Raw genomic sequence first — 24,310 nt, forward strand, 5'->3', positions numbered from 1 at the left:
TCTGCTCAAAACATTTGTCCCTGGCAAAGGCTTAAATCAGAGCAAAATCACTCCTGAGGATCAGGACTCTTATCTACATAAGAGAAAGGGGGAACATGTTTATATATCCAGGCTTGTTATTTATGTGGTAACCTGAATTATCTCCTGCTGTTAAAAGGCAGCATCTGAAGGCAGACGCATGCTTATCCCTAGCAGGAGTGTGAACTAAGTGTCAGAAATTTTTTTCTAAAGTCCTGCAAATGCAGCTATTTGTCAATTGAATGCTTTCTTAGAACTGTTTGCTCACCTCAGAACACTCGTTTCATGAAGATCTTTTGTCCCAGTCTTTTCCAGGATAGGTTTGCAGATTAACTGCTGGAACTTTTGTTTCTGTAGTGGCCATTATCAGTAAACAGGCAAAACCCTATCCGAATGTTTGTGTGAATCCAGCTCTCCTGAGTGCTTCACTGAATCCATCTTTCTGTATGTCCCATGCCTGATCTGAGTTCTGAGCTGAGTCCACAAGTGAAAGGTGCAGAATGAAGAATCATCTGCCTTTCTGATCTCACCTTTCTGCCTGTTGCTCATGGCAGAACCTGCCCAGGCCCTCTGGTAGTGGGAGTCCCTCCTCCCAAGGCGATCTGATGTAATGGTAGCAATTGCCCCAGCCAGACTTGCCCAGTGCTACACCCCAGAGCACTGCTTATCCCTCCACCTGTGTCAGCCATGCCACTTTGTAACTGCAGGGAGCAGCGAGGAAATACCAGCAAGTAATTGATCCTGATCAAACAAAATAGCCGTTTCAGCTCTAATTTAGGATCCACAGACTCTTGTTAGAGAGACTTTTTGAAACAGTGGGTGGTCGTGGGCTGACTGCTCAGCAGGCTCAGGGGGTATGCCATCAATGTTGTCTGCTAATAAAAATGTGCACATCCTTCCACATCCCCAACCCTATTCTGAGCACTGTGCTGTGGTGTGGGAATGTGCCATCAGTCAGGCAACCACAGGATGCAGTGATGCATCCCTGAGCCAGCTGGCACCTGTGGGGGGACCATGAAGGTGGCGTCAACAGGGATGGGATGGGAAGTCTGGCACAAAGGTTTTATTTCACAAACAGAAGTTGTGTAAATGATTGAGTCAGAGATCTAATTCATCTGTATGGTACTAGCTCAGGTGTTTCAGCTGATAAATGAAGATGTCAACTTATTAGCCTAGTTTTGGCAGAATTATTAAAAGCGTGTTTGCATTTAGGCTCATTAAGGGAGATATCTAAAACCAGAAGCATCCAAAATTAATGGATGCCTTTTGAAACTGTTGGCTCCAATGAGTGGTGATGCATTCTTTTACAAGTGGATGGGTTCTTGTGGTTTAGGCAGAGAGTTCCTTAAAAGATAAAAATACAGTCTTGAGCTTCAAAGGAAAAGGAATTGAGTGCTTGGAAGCCCTTCTGTGCTCAGCCCAGATACGGTGTGCTTAGCACGAGTGTTTGTGCCCAGTCTCATTTTCTGTGTTGTGTGTAAACTTGAAATTCTTGCACTACTTGAATTTTTCTTTTTCCCACATTCTCTTCTCCGTGCTACAAATTGGCAGGATTTCTGCACGTGTCCCAGTTGCATTGGTTTGGCAAAGGTCTTCATGTTAGCTGAATGAACTAACTAGGATCACACTATCAGCACCTTTTCTCACTTGTGGTGAGACATAGAATGCAGGCATGATGCATCCTTAGGTCCTTAACTGTTACATTAACTTGCATCTGGAGTATTCTCCTACATTTGCACACATTTAATGTAGAAATCCTTGCAAACCATTGAAAGTACAACATCCAGTTGGGTTTTAGCTCTAGGTGCTGAATGTTGTATGTACAATATAAAGAGAGAGAAATGTAATTTTAGATAAAATAGAATGTATCTTAAACTGTTGTTGAAATGGGACCTGGCAATATGAGCACAACTGAGTCCTGATTGTTTCCCCCACACTGGATCAGCAGCATGGTGAGGCCAGGAGACAAAGCCCTGCAGAGAGCACTGTGTGTCCTGCAGGCTCAGCACACACAGCTCTCTTCCCCACTCCTGGAGAGCAGTGTCCTCACTGCTGGAGCTGCTGCTTGGTGCGAGCTGCCCAGCAGCCACATCAGGAAGCCTCGTGCTTCACTGTTTCATCCAAAAGGTTTTCATAGTGCCTTGAGCTTCGGCCCTGGGCTGGAGGCAGGAGGCAGGCAAGAGGTGGCTTTTTAACAGCAACGTATTTTTCTTCCAGTGATTTATCATGCGCTTATTGCTTTTTTAAAAAGGCAAGAAGAAGCAAATCAATACACTTCAAGCAAATAAAACTCATTTCCCTACCTCCAGTTAATCAGGCTTTATTTGCTTAGTATCTGTGATGTTGCAGTAATTATACTAATTCTTCAGTCATCCATTGAGTATCTCTTGAAAAACTGGATAGATGTGAATTGAATTTGTAATTTTTTCAGGTGGTTTTTTTTTTTTTTTTTGCTTTGTACTCTTGGAGAGCATAGCATGGTGTGATCCTGGCAGTGCGAGTGATAAAAAGGAAAGGAAAAGCAATCTCAGCTGCTTGTAAAAAAGGAAGCAGACTCTTCAATTTTACACATAGAAAACAAATGTTCTTTAAAATCTTGTACAGTGGTTCATCACATCATCTCAGCTCATTAGGAGCTGACAGATTACTGACGAATTTGTGTTGTGCCTCCAAAATGTTTGCAGAACTGAGGCCTCAGCTTTTAAGAGATCACTGCATATCCTGTCTGATCTGTTGGTTTCTTGTGTGAATTTTCTCCGTTTGAAATATTGGGAGCTCTTTGAGGTCATACACACGTCCATTTTCAGTGTTGAAGAGATTGCTGGTTTCTCTGAGCCGAGCAGGAAAGGCATTGCCTCAGTCAGCGCCGTTCTCTCATGCACCTTAACTTTCTTTTCCAGCAGGATAACTAGTCTTTATTCATAACATTTTGACTCTAGTTCCCTATTTCTACAACTGTGAGAATGTGATGTACCAGGATGTTGGTAAACACTTACTAAAATTATTGCCTAACTCAAATGTGGAATTTTTAGGATGACAGGATCACAGAATATCCCGAGCTGGGAGGGACCCCCAGGGATCCCTGCAATCAGCTCCTGCCCAAAACTCGAACCCTTTGTCTGAGAGCGCTGACCAAACACTTCTGGGACTGCTGTGCTGTGCATACACGCTGCCTTCTCTTTCTGTTTGTCCTTGCACGAGTGTCTCACACTGTCAGATCTTTTAACACAGAATATCAGAGGAGTAGATAAAGTAGAAACTAAAGGCAATTAAAAATGCATTTGCTACATAAAGCAAGAACTGTGCTTAGCTGAAAAGCAGAGACATGTTTTTTACCTTACTCAGATTTATGGACAGAAAATGAAGCTTTTGTGGGGAAATGTCACTTGTCCAGAGTACAAGAATGAATAAAACCTAGCAAAACAAATAACACAGGCTGATGGCTTTAACGCTGAGTTTCCTAACATGGGACAATTGGTTCTTTCTCAGACCCTAAACTGAGCTTCTGCCTGTCCCATAATCCTGTACAGCCCACGGCTGTGGATGGCAAAGAAGAAAGCCATCATGTGCATGGAGCACAGCATGGCCCTTTGAGCCTGCAGCTCTTGTGGTCTCTCCAAATTTCTTGAAGAAATACAGCTACGCTGCCAGATTGGCTTGGGCCTGATCAGAGCTGGAATCTGGGGGAGGGAGGGGAGGGAGGAGGAAGGAAGGAAAAATGCAATTATACCTCTTGATTTGATGTTAAAGCAGTGACATTTTAAAGGCAACGGGGCTGGCAGCTGCCAGTCCATTGTTATGAGCTACTCTGAGGCAGAAGCACCACAGTGAAGGTCACTGTGCTGGAAGCAGAGTGGGAACATTTTAGCATCTCTCTTGCTTTCTTTGTTTGTTTACGTCCATTCCTCACTTCTGGCCCTCACCTGTTCTGTGAGCACAATGCAACCCCTGGGGAGGTGCTGCCCTGAGCCCCCCAGAGCCCTCTGCAGAAGCGTGTACTTTCTGCCAGCAGCAGCAGAGCTGGGCCCCATAACTATGAAAATACATCCGTATAGTAAGGAAAATCTAACAAAAATCTACAAATAAAGCACTGAACAGGACTTAATTCTGCTGGAGGATTTAGGGCAGAGATGGATGTTGCTTAAATGTGGTAGGAATACTGAGTGCTTTTGCACCAACTCAAAATAAAGGTCTCATCACATGCTTTCTGGGTGTAAGATAAGACGATCGTTTTGACTTTCTCCTTCAGAAATACCACCTGCACCATTTTAGTTTTTGAATGGGGTAACTCCAAACAGCAGGGTATGAATAAAGGCTCCTGAGCAGCCATTAGCAAGTCTTTTGGTTATTCAAATAATGGGGCTGTACATCATTTTAAAAAGTTACAGGCAGAATTGTTCTTAAATGTCAGCCATTACGCAGTGCTAGAATCACTTGTGGGATTTCCCAAGTCGCCATAAAACACGGCCCAGCAGCAGCCTCCCGTTAGCAGCCCCTGAGACGCCGTGCCTGCTGAGGGCTCTGGGTGTAACTGCTGATGGCTGCCATCGCCTGCAACCGGCCGTGCTTCCACAGCTCTCGCCAAGCAGGAGCTGGGGCTGAGAGCGGGTGTGAGAGCAGGAGGAAGGGAAGGCAGACAAAGATGGCTGTGTCTTTGGGAGGAGCCAGCTGGCTCCATCCAGCGGCCCCTCGGGCTGCCTGGCTTCCCAGAAAGGTGCTCAGGAGCCAGGAGGGGATGTCAGGGCTTCTCCAGCTCCTCTCTCTCGGGCTTAGGCATGGAGCCATTTGGATCACGTGGCCAAAAGTGAATGCTCCGTGTCTTGGCTTGTCCTACAGCAGAGTCTTCTCTGCTCAAATCTGATTTGGAAGTGGAAAGCTATGAAAAAGCCACAGGACTTTTCCATAAAAGCAAGCAATTTGAGTTTGCCTGGCTGTAAAATAATGTTATCTATCTGTTGCACAGCGTACTGCCGTGTCTGAGTGACAGTTACGGCAAAACCAGTCATCAACAAAACACGGCCTTCACTGTCAACACCTGAATTCTTCCTTCATTTCCCTGAGAACTGCTGGTGTGGGCGATGCTGCAGGGCCAGCAAAGGGAGTTTCTCACTGGGGTGTTCTGCTTTCATCAACCGTTCAGGGCACGAGCGTGGGCAGGTGATAGCTTACGCGCTGCAGAAGTCCCTTTTGCTGGCAGGATTGAATCAATAAATGGCTTCAAACGTTGTTACAATCCTGAGAGCAACATGATTTGCTCAGAACACTTGCTATTCAGCTTCGAGCACCATAGTCCCCCATTATAATTTTAGTAGAAGATGAGAACATAAAAGAGCCTTGTTATTGCTCTAAGTTAAGACTGTGGAAAACACACTCATGTTCCTAATTCCTTACTTTAATTGAATACAAAGATATCGGTGCTCAAGTGTTCAGCTGCTACATGGAAAATCAAATTTGGTGGCCAGTAAATACTGTGGGACTGAAGGCTTAATGGTATAAACCAAGGGGCACATTTGAGATGAAACTGCCTTCACTTCAGCAACACTATTACCACAATAACAACCTTAGATTTATGAAAATAGAACTGACTTAAATGTATTTGCCTTTCCTTTTCATTTTTATTGCTTATTTTTTATATCCAAGAAACAAAAGCCTCTTAACATCAGCCGGGTATTTCCGCCATCTGAGCCCACATAAAATTTCTCAATGCTGCAATTCCAGAAGAAATTTTTAAATATCAGTTTAAATAAAAACTTAAGTATAAGGTTTCCAAATACATTTTGTCATAACTTCACATATACCTGCTGTGATTATGTGATGGTTGGAGGTAACCAGAGATTCCCTGCATTCTCAGTAGCAGGAAGGCCAGAGAAAGAACCCTTCCTTGTTAAGGCCGCCGTGCTTCCAGAGCTGCCATGTCTGGCTGTGCGTGCAGGTCTGTGTGTGCTGACTGTGCGGTCTGTCTGTCCCCAGGTGTCCCTGAGCCTTCTGAGGAGGGCCTGCTGCCCCAGAGCCGCTCTGCTAGCACAGCACAGCACAGCATTGCTGCAGCACCCAGCTTCGCTCCCTGGAGACACCGCTGCACACCAGGTAGGCGATGAGCTGCTCACGGAGCTCCCTGCGGTGCTGTGTGGCTTAAGGCTGGCTCTGTGTGGAAAGAAATGATGATGGTCATTTATGTATGGAGCGTGATGAGCTTTTGGGCAGAAGGCAAAGCAGAAGTGATTGTTGGGTTATTTGATGAAGTGGTGTTTGATAATTACTGCAGTAAAGGCCCTTATGGTTGGCTGGGACTGAGTGTGCTGCCTGAGTGCTGGGCTCTGCTCCTGGCAGGGGTCAGGCTCCAGGCGAGTCTGGAAAGGAGCTGCATCATACCACAGACCTAGCAGGAGACCACTGCAGGGTTTAAATCCTGATATAATCAGTGGAAATGACAGATAGTAGTCTGAAGAAAGAAAAAAAATCTATTAGGAATATGGATTGATGCAGCCCTGGGATCCCATCCACACTGCAGGCGGGTGCTGCGGGGAGGTGGGTGGTTGGGTGCTTCCAGCGCCCAATGAGCACCATGAAGTGACTCTCAAACAGGCGCGTCCCGATAATCGGGTCCGTAGAACTCATCACATGTCCAGCTTTAAAAGTAGAAAGAAAATGTTCTGCGGGTCATTAAATCCACTGTGTGTGCCATCGCGATGATGAAATGGAGCTGTGGCTGAACAGGATGGTGCCTTCAAATGGAACTTCAGAGGATAAATAAAGCCAAAGATGGTAGCGAAGGCGCCTTAGATTTATTAAAATACAGCCTCCCCTCATTACTTAGTGCAGCAATCAGTCTGTGCTGGAGCAGTAACTCATTGCAATGACTTTGCTGCTATGACTTGTGACCATTTCTGCTTCTTAACTGGGATGTTTGCCTAAGAAACAGCTGATCCGCAGAAGCATTTTCTTTTTACGACGCTATTCTAAATCAATAGAGTTAGTTGCTGGTTGTTGGGGGGTTTTTTTTGGTTTGGTTTTTTTTTTGTTTGTTTGCTTTGTTTTGTTTTTTGTTTTTCCTTAATGCATTTTAACCAGTAATGAACATAGGGATTTAGGAGGCCTAACAGGCACGGAGCCACCAGCCCGGAGGAGCACAGGCTGCCGGCACGCAGCTCCGCGCTCCTCCGGGCGGTCCTTCCCAGGGAGCGCGGGGCCGGGCGGGGCGGGGATACGCAGGGCGGGGCGGGGAGGCGCGGGCCGGACGCGGAGCCGCCGCGCGGGGGCAGAGCTCGGCGCCGCGGGGCCGTGCGGGTGCGGAGCGAGGCTCGGCTGTGCCGCCGCGCAGCGTCACTGGGATGGGGCTCGGAGGGGAGCCCGGCGTCGCCTGCGCTTTTCTGGACGGAGCGAGCCCCTCTTCGGCGCAGGGCAGCTGAACCCGCTCGCCGCCGAGCGGATCGCCGGGACGGGATTCTTCTAATTCCCAGGAACGCCGCTTCCTCCCGTTGAGTGCGGCTGCCGGCCGCGGATGTTACAGTAGCTTCCCGCGGACGCGGGGCTGCCGGGCGGCTTTGGCTGTCGGGGAGACGCCGGGCCCCGCGGCGTGCGATGGATTGAGGCGCGCCCGCCGCGGCCCCATCGATGCGATGGAAAATCGGGGGCTGCTCTGCACGCTCTGCTCCCTGGTGCTGCACGCGCCGCTGCTGCTCGGCGTCACCGGTGAGTGGGGGCTCGGCGCTCCCGGGGCTCTGCTGGGGCGCAGCGGGGCTGTTCCGGCGCGGAGCCCCGCGGCGGGCGGCTGCGGGACGGCGCGGCCCGGTCCGGCTGCAGCGCGCTGCCCGCGGCGCTCGGAGCCCGCTCCCCGCTAACCGGCCTCGTAACTCTGTGTTCCCCTCCCAGCCACCTTCACCGAAGTTCCCAAAGATGTGACTGTTAGGGAGGGAGACGACATCGAGATGCCTTGCGCTTTCCGAGCCAGCGGATCCACCTCTTATTCCTTGGAAATCCAGTGGTGGTACCTCAAGGAACCGGCCCGAGAACTCGCACACGAACTGGCTGTCAGCATCCCTGGCGGCAGGAGCAAGGTAAGGGGGACGCGGCCGGGAGAGAGCCGGCGGGCACGGAGACGGCTGGAAACAGGGGGCAGCGCGGCCTCCGGGGAAGGGGGAAATTCACCATAGGAATATAAGGACAGCGTCTTCAGGGCTGTAACTAGAAAATGCTCGGAGTTCGGATGCGAAACCGGGAGCAAGGGCTCGAACGAGGTGGCTGGAGAATAGCTGGGGTTGGAGGCGCGGGCAGCGCGCTGAGCGGGGCATCCTCGCGGGCTGAGAGCTCCGCCGGCAGCTGAGGGAGCGGCGCGGGGCAGCGCTGTGCCGATGAGCGCTGAGCGGGGTGCGCGCGTACACCTGCTTGTGGAGCTCGGCCAGCCGTTTTCACGCAGTCGGGTGTAGAAATTAAAATGCATGAAGTAGCGTTAAATCTTGCGAGTCCCCTCCCCCTAGCGAGCATCCAGGCTCGGGGGCGGGCGCCGTTCTGAACGCTCCGCCGCGTTTCCCCGGAACGGCTGGATCGCCCCGCAGCCCCCGTTCCGGTACGATGCCCCGGGCGGTGCCGGCGGGGTGCGGCCGGGGAACGCTCCGCTCCCGGCTCGGGTACCGCTCGTTTTCCTGCAGCGCTCCGATCGAGATAGCTATAGGCGCTGAGCTACTGCGGTGCCGCCTGGATGGGGAAAGTGTAACTCAGTTGTCAGACAGGGAGATAAATCGCTTGGATTTAACCTCGTAGAAAAGCCGCGAGTCGCTTTCACCAGAAATGATGGCGGGGTGCGCGCGGAGCTGATGGTACATCGGCGAGAGCTGTGACATCGCTCGAGTTTTACAGCACTTAGCGGGGACAGCCCAACGGCGGACGGTAAAGACTGTGGTGCGAGCAGCGGGTCCGGGCTGCGGGTCGGCGCTGCCGTAGGCGGCGCGTTTCGCAGCGCGGTGCCGGGAGCTGCCCGCGGGCGCTGGGCGGTGCCGCCGAGGGTGCAGTGCGTGCCGCCGGGGCGGGCCGGGCTTCGTCTTCCCCCGTGCCATGGGCGGGGATCTACTCGTCCGAGTAACGGGGTGGGAGGGAGCGCTGCTCCCCGTGTCGCCGGGACGGGCTCTGATCTCTTGTTTCTATTCCTCAGGTGGCGAACAAGGACGCGACCAAGATCAGCGTAAGTGCAGCGGGCGCGGCGCGCACCCCGTCTCGCCCCGACCCCACTGCCGGCACCGCACGGTGCAGCCACGGTGTGGCGGCCGCTCCCTGCGGGCGGGGGGGTTCGGGGAGGGGATGTTGGGGCTCGGGGGGCCTCCCGGCGGCTGCTACTGCCGCCCAAGCGCGGGGCCGGACGCCTCTGCGAGCGGCGAGGGTGGGGGTGAGGGGGAGAGGGGGGAGAAGAGGGGCGGGGCCGGCCCCGCGGCTGAGGCTCCGCTCTTTTGCAGACGGTCCGCGTGCAGGGCAACGACATCTCGCACCGGCTGCGGCTGTCGGGCGTGCGGCGGCAGGACGAGGGCGTCTACGAGTGCCGCGTGGCGGATTACAGCGACGACGAGACGCAGGAGCACAAGGCCCAGGCGCTGCTGCGCGTCCTGTCCCGCTTCGCTCCGCCCGATGTGCAGGCGGCCGAGGCGGTGTCCCACATCCAGAGCGGGGCGGCCCCTCGCCGCCACGGCCCCGCTGGTAGAGCCACGCCGCCGCCCGGCCCCGGGCCCGGCAAGCGTCCGCCACCGCCCCCCGGAGAGCGGGGACCCTCCGCCGCCGCCGCCGCCGCCGCCGCCGCCGCCTCGGCCTCGCCGCCGCCCGGACAGGGGCAGGGCCGGGGGCGGACCGCTATCCTGCAGCAGCAGCACGGCTCAGGTAGGCGCGGGGCTGCGCGGAGGGGCGGGAGGCCGGGGCGTGGGACGGCCGCGAGCTCAGCCGCCCTGGATCCGCTGCGGTGTGAGCGCCGGAGGCGGCGGTGCGGTGACGGTGCGTGGGAGCGCGCCGTGTCGGTGCTGGTTGCGGCAGTAGGGGACCGCGGTCCTTCGCGCTGTGCCCGAAGAACTCGGTCCCTTTCTCACGCAGGAGTCGTGTGTTGCGGTGACACGTGCGAGGCAAAGCGGCCCGGCTGGCGGCTCGTGCGCACCGGGCGGTGCTGCTGCCGCTGCCGGCCGTACGTTTCTGGACTGCACTGAATGCCGAAAATAAAATGCAGGTGTTACGGCCGGCGGTGGCGGTAACGGAGAGATAAGAAGCTGTGAACGAGATAGCAGGATGTGGGAAAGCGTTTTGTGGGAATTCCCAGGTGGGGAGCGATGCTGGATGCTGGAGCCGCCTGCTGTGCGGTGCTGCCGGCATTGCTGGCACTGCTGCTGCTCCGGGAAAGCACAATGCCAGGCTCTCAGTCGGGGCAGCAAGGTAAGGTGTAGAGCAGCATCTGCTGTCCTCTGCTCGGGAAGGAGACTCCTTTTAGGTTTTTGCTGTGGTGCTCTGTGAAAGCAGTGTCTTTTTGTATTGTAGTGTGTTTTCCACAGAGAGGACCGTGGGGTGAAACCAGGTGTCGACTCAGGTGGGGCTGCAGGGCCCGGTGCTGTCCTGGCTGAGCCTGGCATGAGTGTACAGCACCTCTGAGCCTGAGCTCAGTGACAGATCAGTGCTGCACATCTGTGTGTAGTGACTGAATCGTGTAATGTGGTTACTCAGAAGCCTTCAGCATTTGTAAGTTCTTCTGTTGTACACAGGGATGTTTCCTCTGCACAAAAGCGGAAGTGGGCTCAAGCACTGGGTGTGCTGTTGGTGATGAACACACTGCTGAAGCTGACGGTGTGGCACTGGCTGCCATGTCCCCAATTAATTGAGATCTAATTCTGTTTCCATTGCAGCAGAGCCCTTCCTGGTATGTTTAGTGCAGCAAAGTAGGGCCTCTCTGTGCTGTATTTCAACATGATTATAGACAAAATGCTGTTTTCAGGTGTGCTCTTGTTGGCTTCAGCAGCATGCATGCCGTGTGGGGAAGGTGATTCTTTGCATCATCTTGTTGGACTGAAGCATGAATGATCAGAATAAATGTGTCTGTCAAATGCCTGTCAACAAGATGCCTTAAAGAGCAGAGTCCCACCTGATGGACCAGGCCATAAATGGAAAACCCGTAGTGTGGGACAAGTACTCTGATACTGTGTTTAAGAAAAAATAGTGATCAGTAATGTCACAGTGTGCAAGGGAACAGATCTGAGGCGACAGGCTGCCCACTGTGCCAGGAATACTGCCTGCTCAAATAGCCTTCTCTGTTGAAGCTACAGTATAAAACCTCAGTGCTGTGATTGCGTGCGACTGGAAAAGATCACTGCCCCTCTGCCAGTAAGGCAGGCTGACGTGGAAACACAGCACTTCCTGAGGGAGGCAGAGTCTGCTGGTAAACTTGTTGCATTTTGTGCCATAACAGAATGAGTGCTTCTAAATGAAAGGAATAATACAACTTTCAATTTAAATACTTGTACGCAGGTTTAATCTTTTGCTGTAGGGAGAAAGTCTGGCGCAGCAACTTGGAAAGTGTTCTTTGTGCATAGCAGTGTGGGCATTGCTGAGCTGTGTCCAGGAGGAGGAGCAGGTTCATCTCCTGTGTGCTGGTGCTGAGATTAAATAGCAAACAGCGATTCCACATCTCATAAATGTGAGCAAGGCACTGAATTCAGGAGTCAGTCTTTGTTATCTGATAGTGGAAGGACAAACAAGTAGTTTATTTTATACTGCCCTTCCAGGGGGCAAACTGGCTGCATTAGGTCACTCTGAAAGTAATGCCTCCTATTTATTTCCATAAAAGCTACAATAGACACAAAGAGCACAATTACACTCTTTGATAGAGCACGTTCTCAGCTACAGACCTGTGGTTCAACAGAGTCAGCGCCCTTAGCTGTGCGTTGTAGCCAGCAGTGAACTAGAGCTGTGTCAGTGGAGGTGACACACTGTTGCCACTGCTGGAACTTACCACCCACCCCTCACTGTGCTCACACCGCCGTGTGGTCTCTGTAAGCATTCCGTAGACATCAATGGATGTCAGTGGGTGCAGTTTTTTCCGCCTGGAGGACTGCAGTGTCACTCCTTTGCTTCATCCATGCTCCCATCTCGGATGCCATTCAGAGTGCCTCTCTGCTGCTATCTGTCACACAGCAACAGCGTGTAAAGCAATGCTGGTGGGAAGGTTCAGCCTTTACTGCCACACCACCGCCACCCACCTCTGATCTCGTGGGCCAGTGTAATAAAACAGGAGGCATTACTTAGGGAGCAGCGCTTGTATGTGCTGCCAAATGGTCTCCAAAATGAGTGCTGTGCACTGGCTGAAGGCAATTTTTAGTTTAACTTCTGACCAGAATGCAGATCAGATGGTACAGCTTCCAAATTCCCTTTTATTTGTTTGATCTCCAGCCACAAAGCTCTGAAGTGAAAGCTTTAAATAAAATAAACAAAGATGGGAGTGTCAAACAAGAAACTGTGCTTCATTATGCTTGGAGTGCTCTAGGAAGGACACAGAGAAACTCATGCGTTATGCAAAGATGAAATGTTCACAGCAAGGAAGAAAGTAAGTCTTTGCTTCGTTCCTCTCTCCTGCCTCTCCCTCCACAGCCTTTCATGTCTGCAGCAAAGGAGGGCTGCTCCTGCCTGGGCCTGGTGTGGGGGACTGCAGAGCAGGGTTGGGTATGCTGTTATCCCATCTGGGAGCAGCTCCTGGTGGTGCTTGGAACACCCAGCTGAGGCTGGAGGCCATGTCGGGAGTGGTGCAGTTACTTGGCTTCCACTGGGGCTGGGAAGCAGCAGGTGTGTTTTGTTGTGCTGCAGAGATGGGAACAGAAGCACAGTTCCTTGAGGATACGGAGCTGGGCCTTGCTGGAGAGCTGTAGCTGAGTTGGGGTTAGCTTTCACTGCGTTTGGGTCTGGGGCTCTCCAGGATTCGTCACCAGAATGTGAGTGGCTGTGTTTGCTGGCAGGGGAAGCAGCCAGGGCAGCTTGTGTGTTTGATGGATGCGCTTTGCACAGTGCAGCCCGAAAGGGAAATCTGTTCTGTTGTACCTCCCAGGCCTGTACTCCTGGCCTGGGTCTCCTTCGCTCCCCCTGTGCTTTTCATGAGACCGACTGTGAGCTCACACGCTGCTGCTGTTTATAGATAAATGCAACCTGGGTCGCTCACATTTCCCTCTGCGTTAAATAAAGGAGCAGAACAGAGTGCCGTAACTGAGTTACCAGGCTGACCTCCTAAATGTCACTGGATAATAAACACGCAAAAAGAATTCTCATTAAATACACATCACTAGCACTTCAATATCTGGGCAAATTAGACTCCTTGGGGACAAGTGAGGTCAAATATCTTCTTTTGTGTGCGCACTATGGAGTAATTCTTGAACTGGACAAAAGCACAGACTGCAGCAGCATCACCTCAGTGCGTAGGGCAGAACTGTGCTGGGCTGGTTCTGAAGGGTGGCAATGCAATCTATTAGAGTCTCCTCCTTTGAGTAGTTCGCCCTTGTTCTCCAGAGGGATGGGACAAACAGCTCAGGCCCGTTCTGTTACATGCCTGCATGGTGTCCTTGCAGAACTTTGAGTATTGTTTCAACTTCTCTAATGTATTCAATTTACAGATGAGAAAATACTAAAAAACAAAGTGACTAAATGTAATGAAAGGGGCATTCTAAGTTGTTCTGATGAATGTGGCTGTTGTGCCTAAAGCTGCTTGAGATGTTGCTACAAGGTGACTCATTTGTGAATGAAAAGCTGAAGTAGATATGAAGAAAGCTGAGTGCACCTGTGTGTCTTTTTGCATGAACAAACAGCACTTTGGTTGGGAATATCCATGTACCGCTGGGTTTCTTAGATAACATTGGCAAAATGGAGTCTGAGGGTGCAGTACCAGCAGCAGGCTGTGTAGTTGGTAAGACAGGCAGTAAATGTTACATCTTCACCACCAGGGATGCAGCTCTCTGGTGTGTAATGTGACACGTGAGCTGTGCTGTTGTGATGTTTCAGTGGTGTGCTCAGCAGTCACCGCACAAAGGAACGTCGGGGCAGTCTCAGAAGAACAAGTTTGGAGAAGGCCATTGCTGACACTGGTCTGTAGTTGAAAAGCCAACAAGGCAGGAGCTGCATCTTGCCGTGGTCCCATGAAGGTGATGTTCCAGGATCTGATGGGACTGCCGGCAGTGAGAGGGGTTTGATTTAGCTTGCTAAAGCAGAGAGAGTGCTGGCAGGTTTGCTACTGCTGTTTATTTTGTGTTTTTTAAAATTGGATAATGGCAGAGCAGTGCCCTTTGTCAATAATAAATAGTTCAAGTAGGTTTGTATTGGAAAAAACAGAGTTGTCAGTGGAATGGTATTATTTGTCACAACAGCGGTTAACAACCGAGTATTTTATATTGCCAGGCTGTTATCAGCTGGGAGGCAATTTTATTAGCTGGAAAGCAGCAGTTTGGCAGGGCAGCAGCTGTGCTCCATGGAGAAGTCAGCGTGAGCGCTGAGTGCGGGCTGCTGTGCCCAGCATCAGGGCACTGAGCTGCCGGGATGTGTGCTGGGATGTGCGCGATGGCACCGTGCTGCTGGGAGCTGCAGCACCACACAGCTGGGGGCGGCTGGCTGCAGCCTGGGGCTGAGCAGTCCGGAACGCCCCAACAGGCATCATCTTCTGTCTGCTGTTTCATTGCCTGTTGATCACGCCTAAGGTTCCCCTACTGTCTGTACTACTTAATACATTTTAAAGTCACATTTATAACCTGATTCCCTTTCAGGCCCAGGAGCTCGAGAGTAAGAAGGCCCAGAAGAATGTCCCCCATCCACAGCTGTTCCCTTGCTGGCTTAGGCTGTGAAGTTTTACTTCCCTGAGCCCCAGGGCATGGCAATACCTTCACTGAGCTGCCAGCTAGCAGTGTGTAAGGTCGGCAGGGGCTGTGCAGCTGTGAGGGACACCCACAGCACCCCTGCTGGCGTCCAGCAAAAAGGCCATCCCTCGGTGCAGGCAGTGGACTCTGCTTTTTTGCCTACTTGTTCTCAGCACAGCATTTTTCCTTGCATCATCACATTCTCTGCTAATAAACTTAGCTTTGTTCTTTAAGTATGGACTGGATAGGGTTTTGGTTTTTGTGTTTCATTTTGTTTGGAGAGAAAAAAAAAAAAAGAAAAAAATTCTTAGATAATCTGCACTTGGATTTGCTTAGCTTTGGTAATTCTGATTGGAATGATAATTGCAACTATATTGGCAGCTTGCTGCTAATCCTGCTCAACTCAAAAATACTCTGAAAACAGTGAAGTGAGAACTAACACATCTTGCTCTTTACTTTGGGGTTGCAAATATTTACAGCTCATGTCACATCCACAGAATGTGAAATACATGGATTCCATCTAGTGTGATCTCTATTCCAAGTCTTACAGTGTTGACTTTCAGAATTCTGTGGCTGCATTATTATTTAGCCTGCGTGCTTTACGCAGTGTGGCTTTTTGGTTCCCCTACTTACGATGAAAAACTTGAGAATATGGCGCAGGCTTAAAGCTCAAGAGCTGGAACCTCAACCCCAGCACTTTCAATCAGCCTCATGACTTGGGTAATTTGAGTTGTGGTTCTTGCTGTTTGCTGTATGAGGTTGAACTGCTCCCATAGTATTGCTGAAGAAGGATGTGCAGGGCTGGGTGCTGATTTACTGCTAATACTACTTAATTAATTAATTAATACTACTGCTAATGTAGTTAGTTATTTTTCTGCATGTTTTAGCTCAAAATTCATATTTCACCTAGTCACATTAAAAAGAATTTTGTATCCCATTTTTCAAGTGCCAAGGAGTAAATTAATGGTCTTCAGTATTGTTAAGTTGGGTTTAGATCCTGGAGCTGCAGGAAATTCTGGATTGAAACAAATTCACAGCTGCACGTTTTGGGTCTCATTAATCAGATATTTCGTGTCTTTACTTCCCACTGAGCAGAGATCACAGATACCAAGGCAGAAATCTGTTTATAGAAATGTGCTACAAAGTGGAGACCAGCTGCATGTCTTGAGAGGAAAACTATTGGCTTATTTACATTCAGACCAATATAAAGGATTTAGGCTGTATAATGTATATAGAATGAATGACTCTTTCTCAGTATTCAGGATACCTTCCTCTTCTACCCTGGCACAGTCCATAGCAGCTTTTGCAGCTCATTATAAATCAGTGCAGGTGTTTTCATGAAGCTTTTCCTTAATTTCTGTGAGAGGATGCTGGGGTGGTGGGGCTGCTCGTTTGGCTGTGTGCAGTCGGGGCCGTGGTGCCACGTGGCCCAGCTGCTGCTCCATCAGAGCTCAGTGTGCCACCTCTGCTCCTTGGTAATGGCACAGGGGCTTCAGAAGCACCGGTAACACTGGCTGCTCCACGGGGCTTTGGCTGCCACAGAGGGGAAGTGGGAATGCTGAGGGAAGCTCTTCCCTGCAGCTCTTCCCTGCAGTCCGTGTCCCTGCTTGTGACTTCAGTGGAAGATGAGTTTTTACCTTTTGACAAACACGTCATGTTTTTCTGGCGGTCTAAGAAGTAGAAGTATTTCTTGCTCACTGCTTGGTCTGCATTTCCACACGTTCATCAAATCTGCTGCTGGAGCCAGAGCTCCTTCTGTTTGTTAGTGGCCTTATTGTGGTTCCCTTGAAATGAGCTCTAACGTGATCCAAAATCCACTTCAATAATTGAAGTGCCATAAGCAGCATGGACCCAGCTCCTGTCCCACAGGCACTTGCAGGCCAGCTTCCAACAAAGCCCTGCAGGACTTCAAAAAATCAAAATTGCAGAAGAAATGGTTTTCTTGAATTTCCTAACAGAACAAACTTCTCTTTCTGCATCATTTCCTTGCAGTCTGATTTTTTGTTTTCTAACTTGTCTGTAACTGTACGATGCATGTGACCTATTTTTCATACCACTGTTAAAGCAGGGGTTTCAAGAGGGCTTAAGGTTGTCAGCAGGAGCTCCCAGGTTGCTGGGAAACTGTTTCACAAGAAAACAGGATTCCCCATGCTCCATAGCAGTGCTGTCAAGCCTCTGAATGCTGCAGATCCTGTGCCATCCCTGCCACCAGTGCAGTGGAGTACCACTAAGACACTGAACTTGTATCTTAGATGGGCTTTTCTCAGATGTAACCAGAACAAAGAAATTGAAGAACCAGACTGCTACGAAGAATTGCTACAGAGATATTCTTATCTTCTTACCAGTGCCAGAAATGGGCATTGTGCTGCAGTCTCTTTAGAATTCCTGAGCCTGTGCTCCATTCTCTCCACAATCACTGCCATTAGTTCACAGATATGGATACAGGTAAGTGTCCAATCATGTTCATTTCATGAGGGCTGTACACTCCAAATGAAGACACAGATCCTACTTGAAATACCTAAACCTGGCGACTTTGCAATGTTAGGAGTAGTTGTCACTTACTTTTGTTACAGGATATTTTGGCAATTCATTTCTATGTGGGGGTCTGTGTGCAGTAGTGGATGTCAGAGGAGAGAAGGCGGGCAGATGGTAAAAACTGGCGTAATGGAAAAGACGGGAAATGATGACATGGTCAGGAACACAGCATGTGTCGTGCCACAGGGGTCTGGATGGAAGGCAGGATGATGCACCTCGTAAGATCAAGTCTCAAACCGCACAGTAACTCTAACGCGGTACAGCCTGTTGCCTCTTTAGTTCAGAAAGTGCATAGTGACTTTAATAATGGTGTCTTTTTAATTAAGAACTTCTAAGCAGCTCTTAGATCTGAAGTTTGGTAAATTCAGTTCAGTGGAAGTGCTCCAAATTCACGTCGGTGAGAGAATGTGCTGTACCTGGGAGGTAATGCCTGTAATGAGCCTTGACTGACAGTCCATAGAAAACTCCTATTTCTTCCACAGATGCAAGACAGTAGGGACAGCTTCTCAAAGAGTTTCTGTCAAGCACAGTTTGAAGATTTCAGATGGAGAGAATAAATCAGTCTTTATGGTCAGTTTGGTCCCTGACCTCTTAATGAAATGCCAGGTTTGAGATATTTAATTGTATTTCCACTGGTGTAAGGAAATGAGCTGTTCCTGTGTGGCCAGTACAAAGAAATGTCTGGTGATGCTACCAACCAGGGTCCCAGTTCCATCCTATGTGGGCAGTCAAATTTTAGGCGTTACATCATAGTTGAAGGAAAACGGACCTTCCAGCTCTGCATTAAATGTGCCCCTGCATCTTGCCGCCTTCTCAGAAAGAAATACCAAGGGTCTGCTCAGATTCTGGGAAGAAAAATAGTGAACAGCTGGAAAATGTTTTGGCCGTTGGTTAAATATAGCTAGTAAAAGAACCATCCCATTTTTAATGAGTGACACAAAGCAGTTGGCTAATTAATGGTTGTTTTCAATTGGATGAACTGCTTTAAGTCAAACTTTGATGAATGTTCACACAAAGCAAATTATTAAATAGAAAACTACAGTAAAATGTTATTATGTTGCAAATCCAAAAGAAGGATGAGTGATGCCAAGGAGCAATTCACCATCCACCAACAGAACAATTTGTTATTGTTCTCCTTAGTGGTAAGACTCTCCCTTTAAGCCATGTGTATATAAATAATTTAAAAGCAAAATTGTAAATCTGTGTAGTAATAAATAAGCCTACAGAAGGAAAAAAACCCACTATCACATCAATATTCAAAACATAAGCTAAATATGTTTTAAGTGCTTGTACTTTGTAAATAACTGTATTCCTGATTTAAAGTCTTTGAAGAATAGCCCTCTGTTCTCAAATCTGGGTCAGATCTCATGTCCAGATCCTGGGGATGAAGACCACACTCTGTTTATTTACATCTGCAAACGCAGCAATGTATTAACACAAGTCAAAACTTTCACCGAGGCACTAAAAGCAGGATTGAGGACACGAAGTCCAGCTTGTTTATAAGCAATGTGAGCTATAATGAAAGTGCTTCAGGTTAACTGCGCAGGGAGAAATTAATAACAGTTCTCCTTGTGTTCAGAGCGGAAGAATTCTACAGTCCTGTGTGTCTGCTTTTGCTGCCCAGTGTATTACAGCACAGTAACACTGAATTGGTATGGAAAAAACAAAACTTGTCATCGGTGTTTGGTAAGAATAACTTAAAAATGATTTGTAAAAATACATTTCACTTTTATTTAACCACTGAGATTCTGTTAACAGTCTTTGAACTCCAGTTCTGCATCCACATTAAGAAGATGGAGAACGTAGCTTAAAAGTAACAGCAATTTCTGCAAAAGAGAAAGAAAAAATAATTTTTGCATTAATTCTTAGCTCTGCATTGAGATTTAAACTAAGCTGGTACGTGAAGCTACCACTGACATGATTTGGGGTGGCAGGTGTGCTGTGACTAACGCTGCTTTCCATTCCAATACAAACAGCCTTCACCTGGTGTCCTTTGCAGTCCTTCAGTTTTATGATGGTCGTTAGAGTGCTTGAGCTGTGAGAGCCAACCAATTACAGCACGTTCTGTTCGTTAGTGTTTCTAGGGGAATTACCCCCCTACAGAAGTGCAGCTTTCTTCCTGAGTAACTGGCAGCACACACTGTGACTGGAGTTCTGTGCTGAGAAAACCAAGTTCAGCTTTGCCATGGAGAAAGGGGTCTTCATGGCATTTACATTTGAACAAATACTGATGGCCAGATCTTCACTGCAGTGGTGGGCAGGTACAAAGCTGGTGGAAATTCGGCACCTCTGAGTGCAGCTGCCAGGAATGCTGGCTTCTGCCAGGCTGCCCTCGCTGTTCTCAGCACAGGGGTAGCAACCTGGGCTTGTGCTTGCAGCTGTGATGTAACCCAGAGGTGAGCTTGGAAATGGGGATGTGTTGGCTGCAGTTATGGGTCTGTCATGTCAGTGACTGCAATCTGTGATTAAGCACTCTGCCTTCAGATATCCTGTAGTGTGTCAGACTCAAAAAAAGAAGATAGGCCTTCAACTTCAGCCCTCTCCATTCAGTTTTCTCTATGTGGTGCAGGTAGGTTTGTTTTTAAGGTTTTATCCCTGCTATAACTATAGAATACGTTAGTGAATTGACTGTATGTTTCTAAGGAAAAATAATGAGGCTAGACAGCATTCATGTACATAGAAATAAATGCATAGTGTTTGCAGCTGTGTCCATGTGTGCCAGAGGAGCAGATCCAATCTGTGCTTGGAGATGCTGTGTTAGCAGACGTGGGCTGGGGGAGGCTGACTGGCCTTGCAAGGTTCTTGCTCGATCTGATAGCTCAGATCCTTCCCTGAAGAGGGAAGATGTGCCATGTGCCCTGCAAAACACCAGGCTGCAGCCGGTGTCACCAGGACACCACTTTGTCTCAGGGCTGTGTTGGTACGTGGACAGTTTGTTAGGTCTGATGTTCTGCTGTGATGATAGGGAAGCAAAGGGAATTGCAGGGAGTCACGGTGTGCAAGGGGCAGCTGGGCCCAGTACGTTGCGTGCACGCTGCCACCCTTCAGGTAGTGCTATGCTGTGTGTTCCTGAGGTGATGTCCTGCCTGCCAGAAGTGTGCTAGCTGCTGCCCGTGGCAGGTCTGAAATGAGAAATGGGGCACGGCAGCGTTGCAAATATGGAGACGTACTTAGAAACAGAGTACCGTGAAGACTCCTGATGTGTTTCCCCTCCACTTTTAAAGAGTCCAGAGATGTCTAAAGAGGTTTGTTACTCACTTCTCAGCTTCTGCTGCTTCAATAAACGTTCTGTTTGCAGCAGAGGACAGATGTGAAACATGCTGGGAAGGCTCTCTCGTATTGGCAGCAGCCTCCATCCCAGCAGCAGTGGTGCGAGGGCTCGCTGCTGGGATCTGCTGCATTGCCCTCCTGGTGCAGGAAGGGGCTGCTTTTCCTGCCTGCCGTCTCCAGGGCAGAACCTCCCTGTGCTCAGCTCCCTAGGGCTGGGCTCTACGGCAGTGAGGGCAAATCTGAGCAGTGAGCAAGTGTGGGGGCTGGTGATGGTCTGTCCAGTGTGCTGTCCAGGACCACGAGCTTCAGCAGCTGCTGTGCTCCTGCACACATTCCTATTTCATTATTTTTTTACAAGAATTTACTAGTTGCTTTAGCTACCTGAGTTGTGTTAGTTCATGATATTCAGCTTTAAAAAGAAAAATCCTGTATTTGTCTTAATAACCTGCTGTTGCTAAGTAGGCAGCCCTTTGCCACATGTGTCTGCATGCAAGGACTTAATTAAAACCTTAATAACTAAATAATCTTTACAGTCTAGGTGTCTATGAGATAGCACACTATGGGGACAATAGTTGAGTTCCTCAGTTGCACAACACATTACAATGAGCTGGTTTTTATATTGGATAATAATACTCTAGCTTTGCTGGTGAGGCATATATATGAGGCTGCCTGAGCAGTTGTGTTCTCAGGATCTTGAGGTATTTCCTCTGATCATGCCACAGCAGAGACATTCGCCTCCTTGAGACCAAGACTAAGGTATGTGAGGTATTTGCCTGAGATGAGTTTCCTAAACAGAATTGGCCTCATTGCTTTTTTCAAGGATACTGAGCATAAAAAATAATAACTTCAGTACATTAAGAAGTGGTTCTGAGCTCACTTTTCTGGTCGGCTGTCTGTGCTTTGGGTACTGGGAACTCTGGTGCTCAGTCTGCAGGCTGCCCTGACGCAGCTCTCATGCCAGCTGTGGTGTGAGGCTGCAGCTGGCCTCCTGCCTCTGTGTTCACCCTGGTGGAAGCAGCCCAAGGGCACACAGTGCATCAGTCACAGTGTGCAGCCCTATATGCTGTCACATCACAGTGTTGGTGACAACCATACATGCAACTCCACGTTGCAGGATGTGAAAGGTGGCACTTGCTGGCACTTGGGGGCCCAATCACCTGTGGTTGTGGACCAGTCCAGGCTCATCTGTCTGCTCAGCAGGGCTTGGGGGAGTGAATGGCAGCAACCTGTTCTCCTGCTGCATTGCTGCAGGCCGTGCCAGGATGGCACAGCTTCTGCATGGGATTTCTGCCGTGCTGGTCCAGTGTGAAGTGTGGCCTACATCAGTGCTGGGGCCTTGCCATGGCTGACAGAGCTGGAGCTGTGTACCTGGGCTCCAGGGCTCAGCCTCCTGCACTGGTGAGGTTGGACCACAGTGGTACACAGTAAATTCCTCTCTCTTTGGCATGGGTAATTAGAAAATAAAAAAACAGCAAATATCTTAGTGTGAGCAGATAGGAGGCAGGTACAGCCTGTTCAGTTGCAGCACGGACTCTGATGGCATTTCTTGGTGTGAGCCAATGCACGGGTGCCTGCCCTACCTGCAGCATCCCCTGCAGTGTGCCACTGCTGCCCTGCCCCCCCTCTGCGTCACATGAGCTTACCTCATAGGAGAGCGAGCAATCCTGCCATTAGGACCAAGTGTCTGTAAGGGATGTGTTTCACACCTGACCTCTGTTTTTCTGTAGCTCCTGTGCACGTTTTTAATTTAAAATTCTGCTCTTTCCTATAGAAGGTAAAGAAGATGTCAAGGGCTTGCTGTTCCCATTCCAAATGAAATGGGTTCGTGTCCTGTTAATCAAGGAGCACGGCTGCAGCATTTGTCATTTCCCTTTAAAATAATGGGTGGTTGATACCTGTCATTTCCCAAGAAACTATATACCAGATTAAGGTGTATAGAAATAGAAATCTCAATTGCTGGTAACTTGGCCACAGCCAAGTTTAGGCATACCATTAGTGATGCATAATGAAATGACCTGAGTGGAGTTAGATTTAGGAAGGGGAAGAGAAAGCTATTAGAGTTGGATAGCTTGAGGATACTGTTTTACTATTAAAATTAAGCTTCTGACCCCTGGCTCTGATGTGATAAAAATAAATCTTCCTGTATTTCTCTTCTGCGTTTAATCTTCTGTATTGGAAAAGATAAAAAATAAAATCTCCTTCTTTCCCTTGTCTCTTTTTCTAGGCACAGGACCTATTTATGCTACAGACCCACTCCTATACATGTTCCTGTTAATACTGCATAATCTTGTACATTTATTAGTAAACCACTGATGGACTACTTCCTTCACTACTCCTCAGCCAAACAAAAGGAACCTATTTAAGAACAGGACAAGCCCCTGACAAAACATTACCCACAGCTGGAAGGATGGACAGAAAGAGACTGAAAGAAGCATGATAAATTCCACATGAGGGGAAAACATATTTTTGGGGATGTCACAGAAGGTAAACCACAAAAAATAATGCATCTAGTTTCCAGACCCTATGGTGTAAGGCCCTGCTCTGTGCACAGCACCTATGCTTTCTCTATTTTAATGTAATATTTTTCTTTTCTAAACCTTTCCTCTGACTCTTCAGACTCTTCATTTTGCACGAACTGTTGAGCAGTTATCTTTATGACAGTATGTAAAGATGCTGGGTCAAAACCCTTCCTAAGAAAGGAAATATTCTTAGTAGATTGTGTTTAGTTTTTCTGAATTTCCTTTTTCTTTTTTTCTTTTTTTTTTTAATTAAATTATTTCTTTTGGAGACATTTTAATTGAAAAGGTACATCTTACCATAATTAATAGGCACTGCTGATAATATTTATTTTTAAATGAAGATTGGAAACAAGGTAAGACATTTGTTTATAAACTGTATTGTATATTGCTGAATAACAGTTGAATAAAAAGATTTTGAAATAAAGTTTCTGCAGCTGTGTGTGACTTTCCCCGTGTTGTGAGGAGGATTTGTGGCTGTGTCCCATTCCCTAACTCGTCCCAGCACAGACGAGGACAGGTGGTGCCCAGCAGATGAACTGGCTGCGCTCGCACGGCCCCGTGCCGCTGTGTGCTGCAGCTGTAGCACGGTGCGGCCACTGCTGTGGGCTGCTGGGGAGCTGGGGCACATCGTGCAGCGTGGGCTCTGTGTGCCAGCCTGACACTTCCAAGGTAAGTAAGTTCTTCTGGAACTTTGCTCAGATTTTGTTCCAGTATTGGTTTAAAATATATTCAGTTTTTTAGGATTACACAGTTGTGTATTTTTTCTTAGCAAGAGTTTGTTCTTACGAACCAAATGCTTTTCTACAGTAAATAGAGGTTAATTAATTTTTGTTCAAAATGCCTGTTGTTTTGTGTATAATGGGATAACCTGGCAAGGAATCACAAATTTCTTTAGCTGCATTTATTGAAGCGCTTTGAAATCTCCTGTGCCTGACTGTGGTTCTTGTCCTGTCATTTATGTGGCATTCTAGAAAGGACCTTAATTGTGGAAATGGTAGAGACAGGTACGGCGCCAGCAGACTGTCAGCAGAAGGCGTGGAGCAAAAGCAGGACATGCTGGCTGCCTCAGCTCATGCTCCCCTTCTAGGAGAGGGTAGGAAGGGGGTTTCAGTTTCTCAGATGGTC

The 24,310-nt window shown here is 48.8% G+C and overlaps 1 protein-coding gene and 1 long non-coding RNA gene across 2 annotated transcripts in view; both read left to right on the forward strand.

The window, feature by feature from the left end:
* The window catches only part of LOC122161681, a 161,813-nt gene extending 154,650 nt beyond the window's left edge, over positions 1-7,163 (forward strand). The window contains exon 5 of the long non-coding RNA XR_006169244.1: positions 5,989-7,163. This is a non-coding gene — a long non-coding RNA (uncharacterized LOC122161681). The remainder of the gene's footprint in view (positions 1-5,988) is intronic.
* A 186-nt stretch (positions 7,164-7,349) lies between these two features.
* On the forward strand, positions 7,350-23,609 carry VSTM2B (V-set and transmembrane domain containing 2B). Its single transcript, XM_042821249.1, has 6 exons — positions 7,350-7,411; positions 7,565-7,710; positions 7,891-8,075; positions 9,167-9,196; positions 9,465-9,879; positions 22,891-23,609. The coding sequence occupies exons 1-6, from the start codon at positions 7,350-7,352 to the stop codon at positions 22,977-22,979; spliced, it is 927 nt and encodes a 308-aa protein (XP_042677183.1). The 3' UTR covers positions 22,980-23,609.
* The last annotated feature ends 701 nt before the right edge of the window (positions 23,610-24,310 follow it).

The sequence above is a fragment of the Centrocercus urophasianus genome, unplaced genomic scaffold (genome assembly GCF_019232065.1).
Source record: "Centrocercus urophasianus isolate 14NV4802_14NV808 unplaced genomic scaffold, USGS_Curo_1.0 seq_2, whole genome shotgun sequence".
Lineage (NCBI taxonomy): Eukaryota > Metazoa > Chordata > Aves > Galliformes > Phasianidae > Centrocercus > Centrocercus urophasianus.

What these genes read in the sequence shown, in the direction of transcription:
- VSTM2B (XM_042821249.1), top strand. Translation starts at nt 7,350, where the DNA reads ATGGGGCTCGGAGGGGAGCCCGGCGTCGCCTGCGCTTTTCTGGACGGA. An exon ending in GACGGAGCGAGCCCCTCTTC is followed by an intron (nt 7,412 to 7,564) that starts GGCGCAGGGCAG and finishes CCGGGCGGCTTT; the next exon opens with GGCTGTCGGGGAGACGCCGG. An exon ending in AGGACGCGACCAAGATCAGC is followed by an intron (nt 9,197 to 9,464) that starts GTAAGTGCAGCG and finishes GCTCTTTTGCAG; the next exon opens with ACGGTCCGCGTGCAGGGCAA.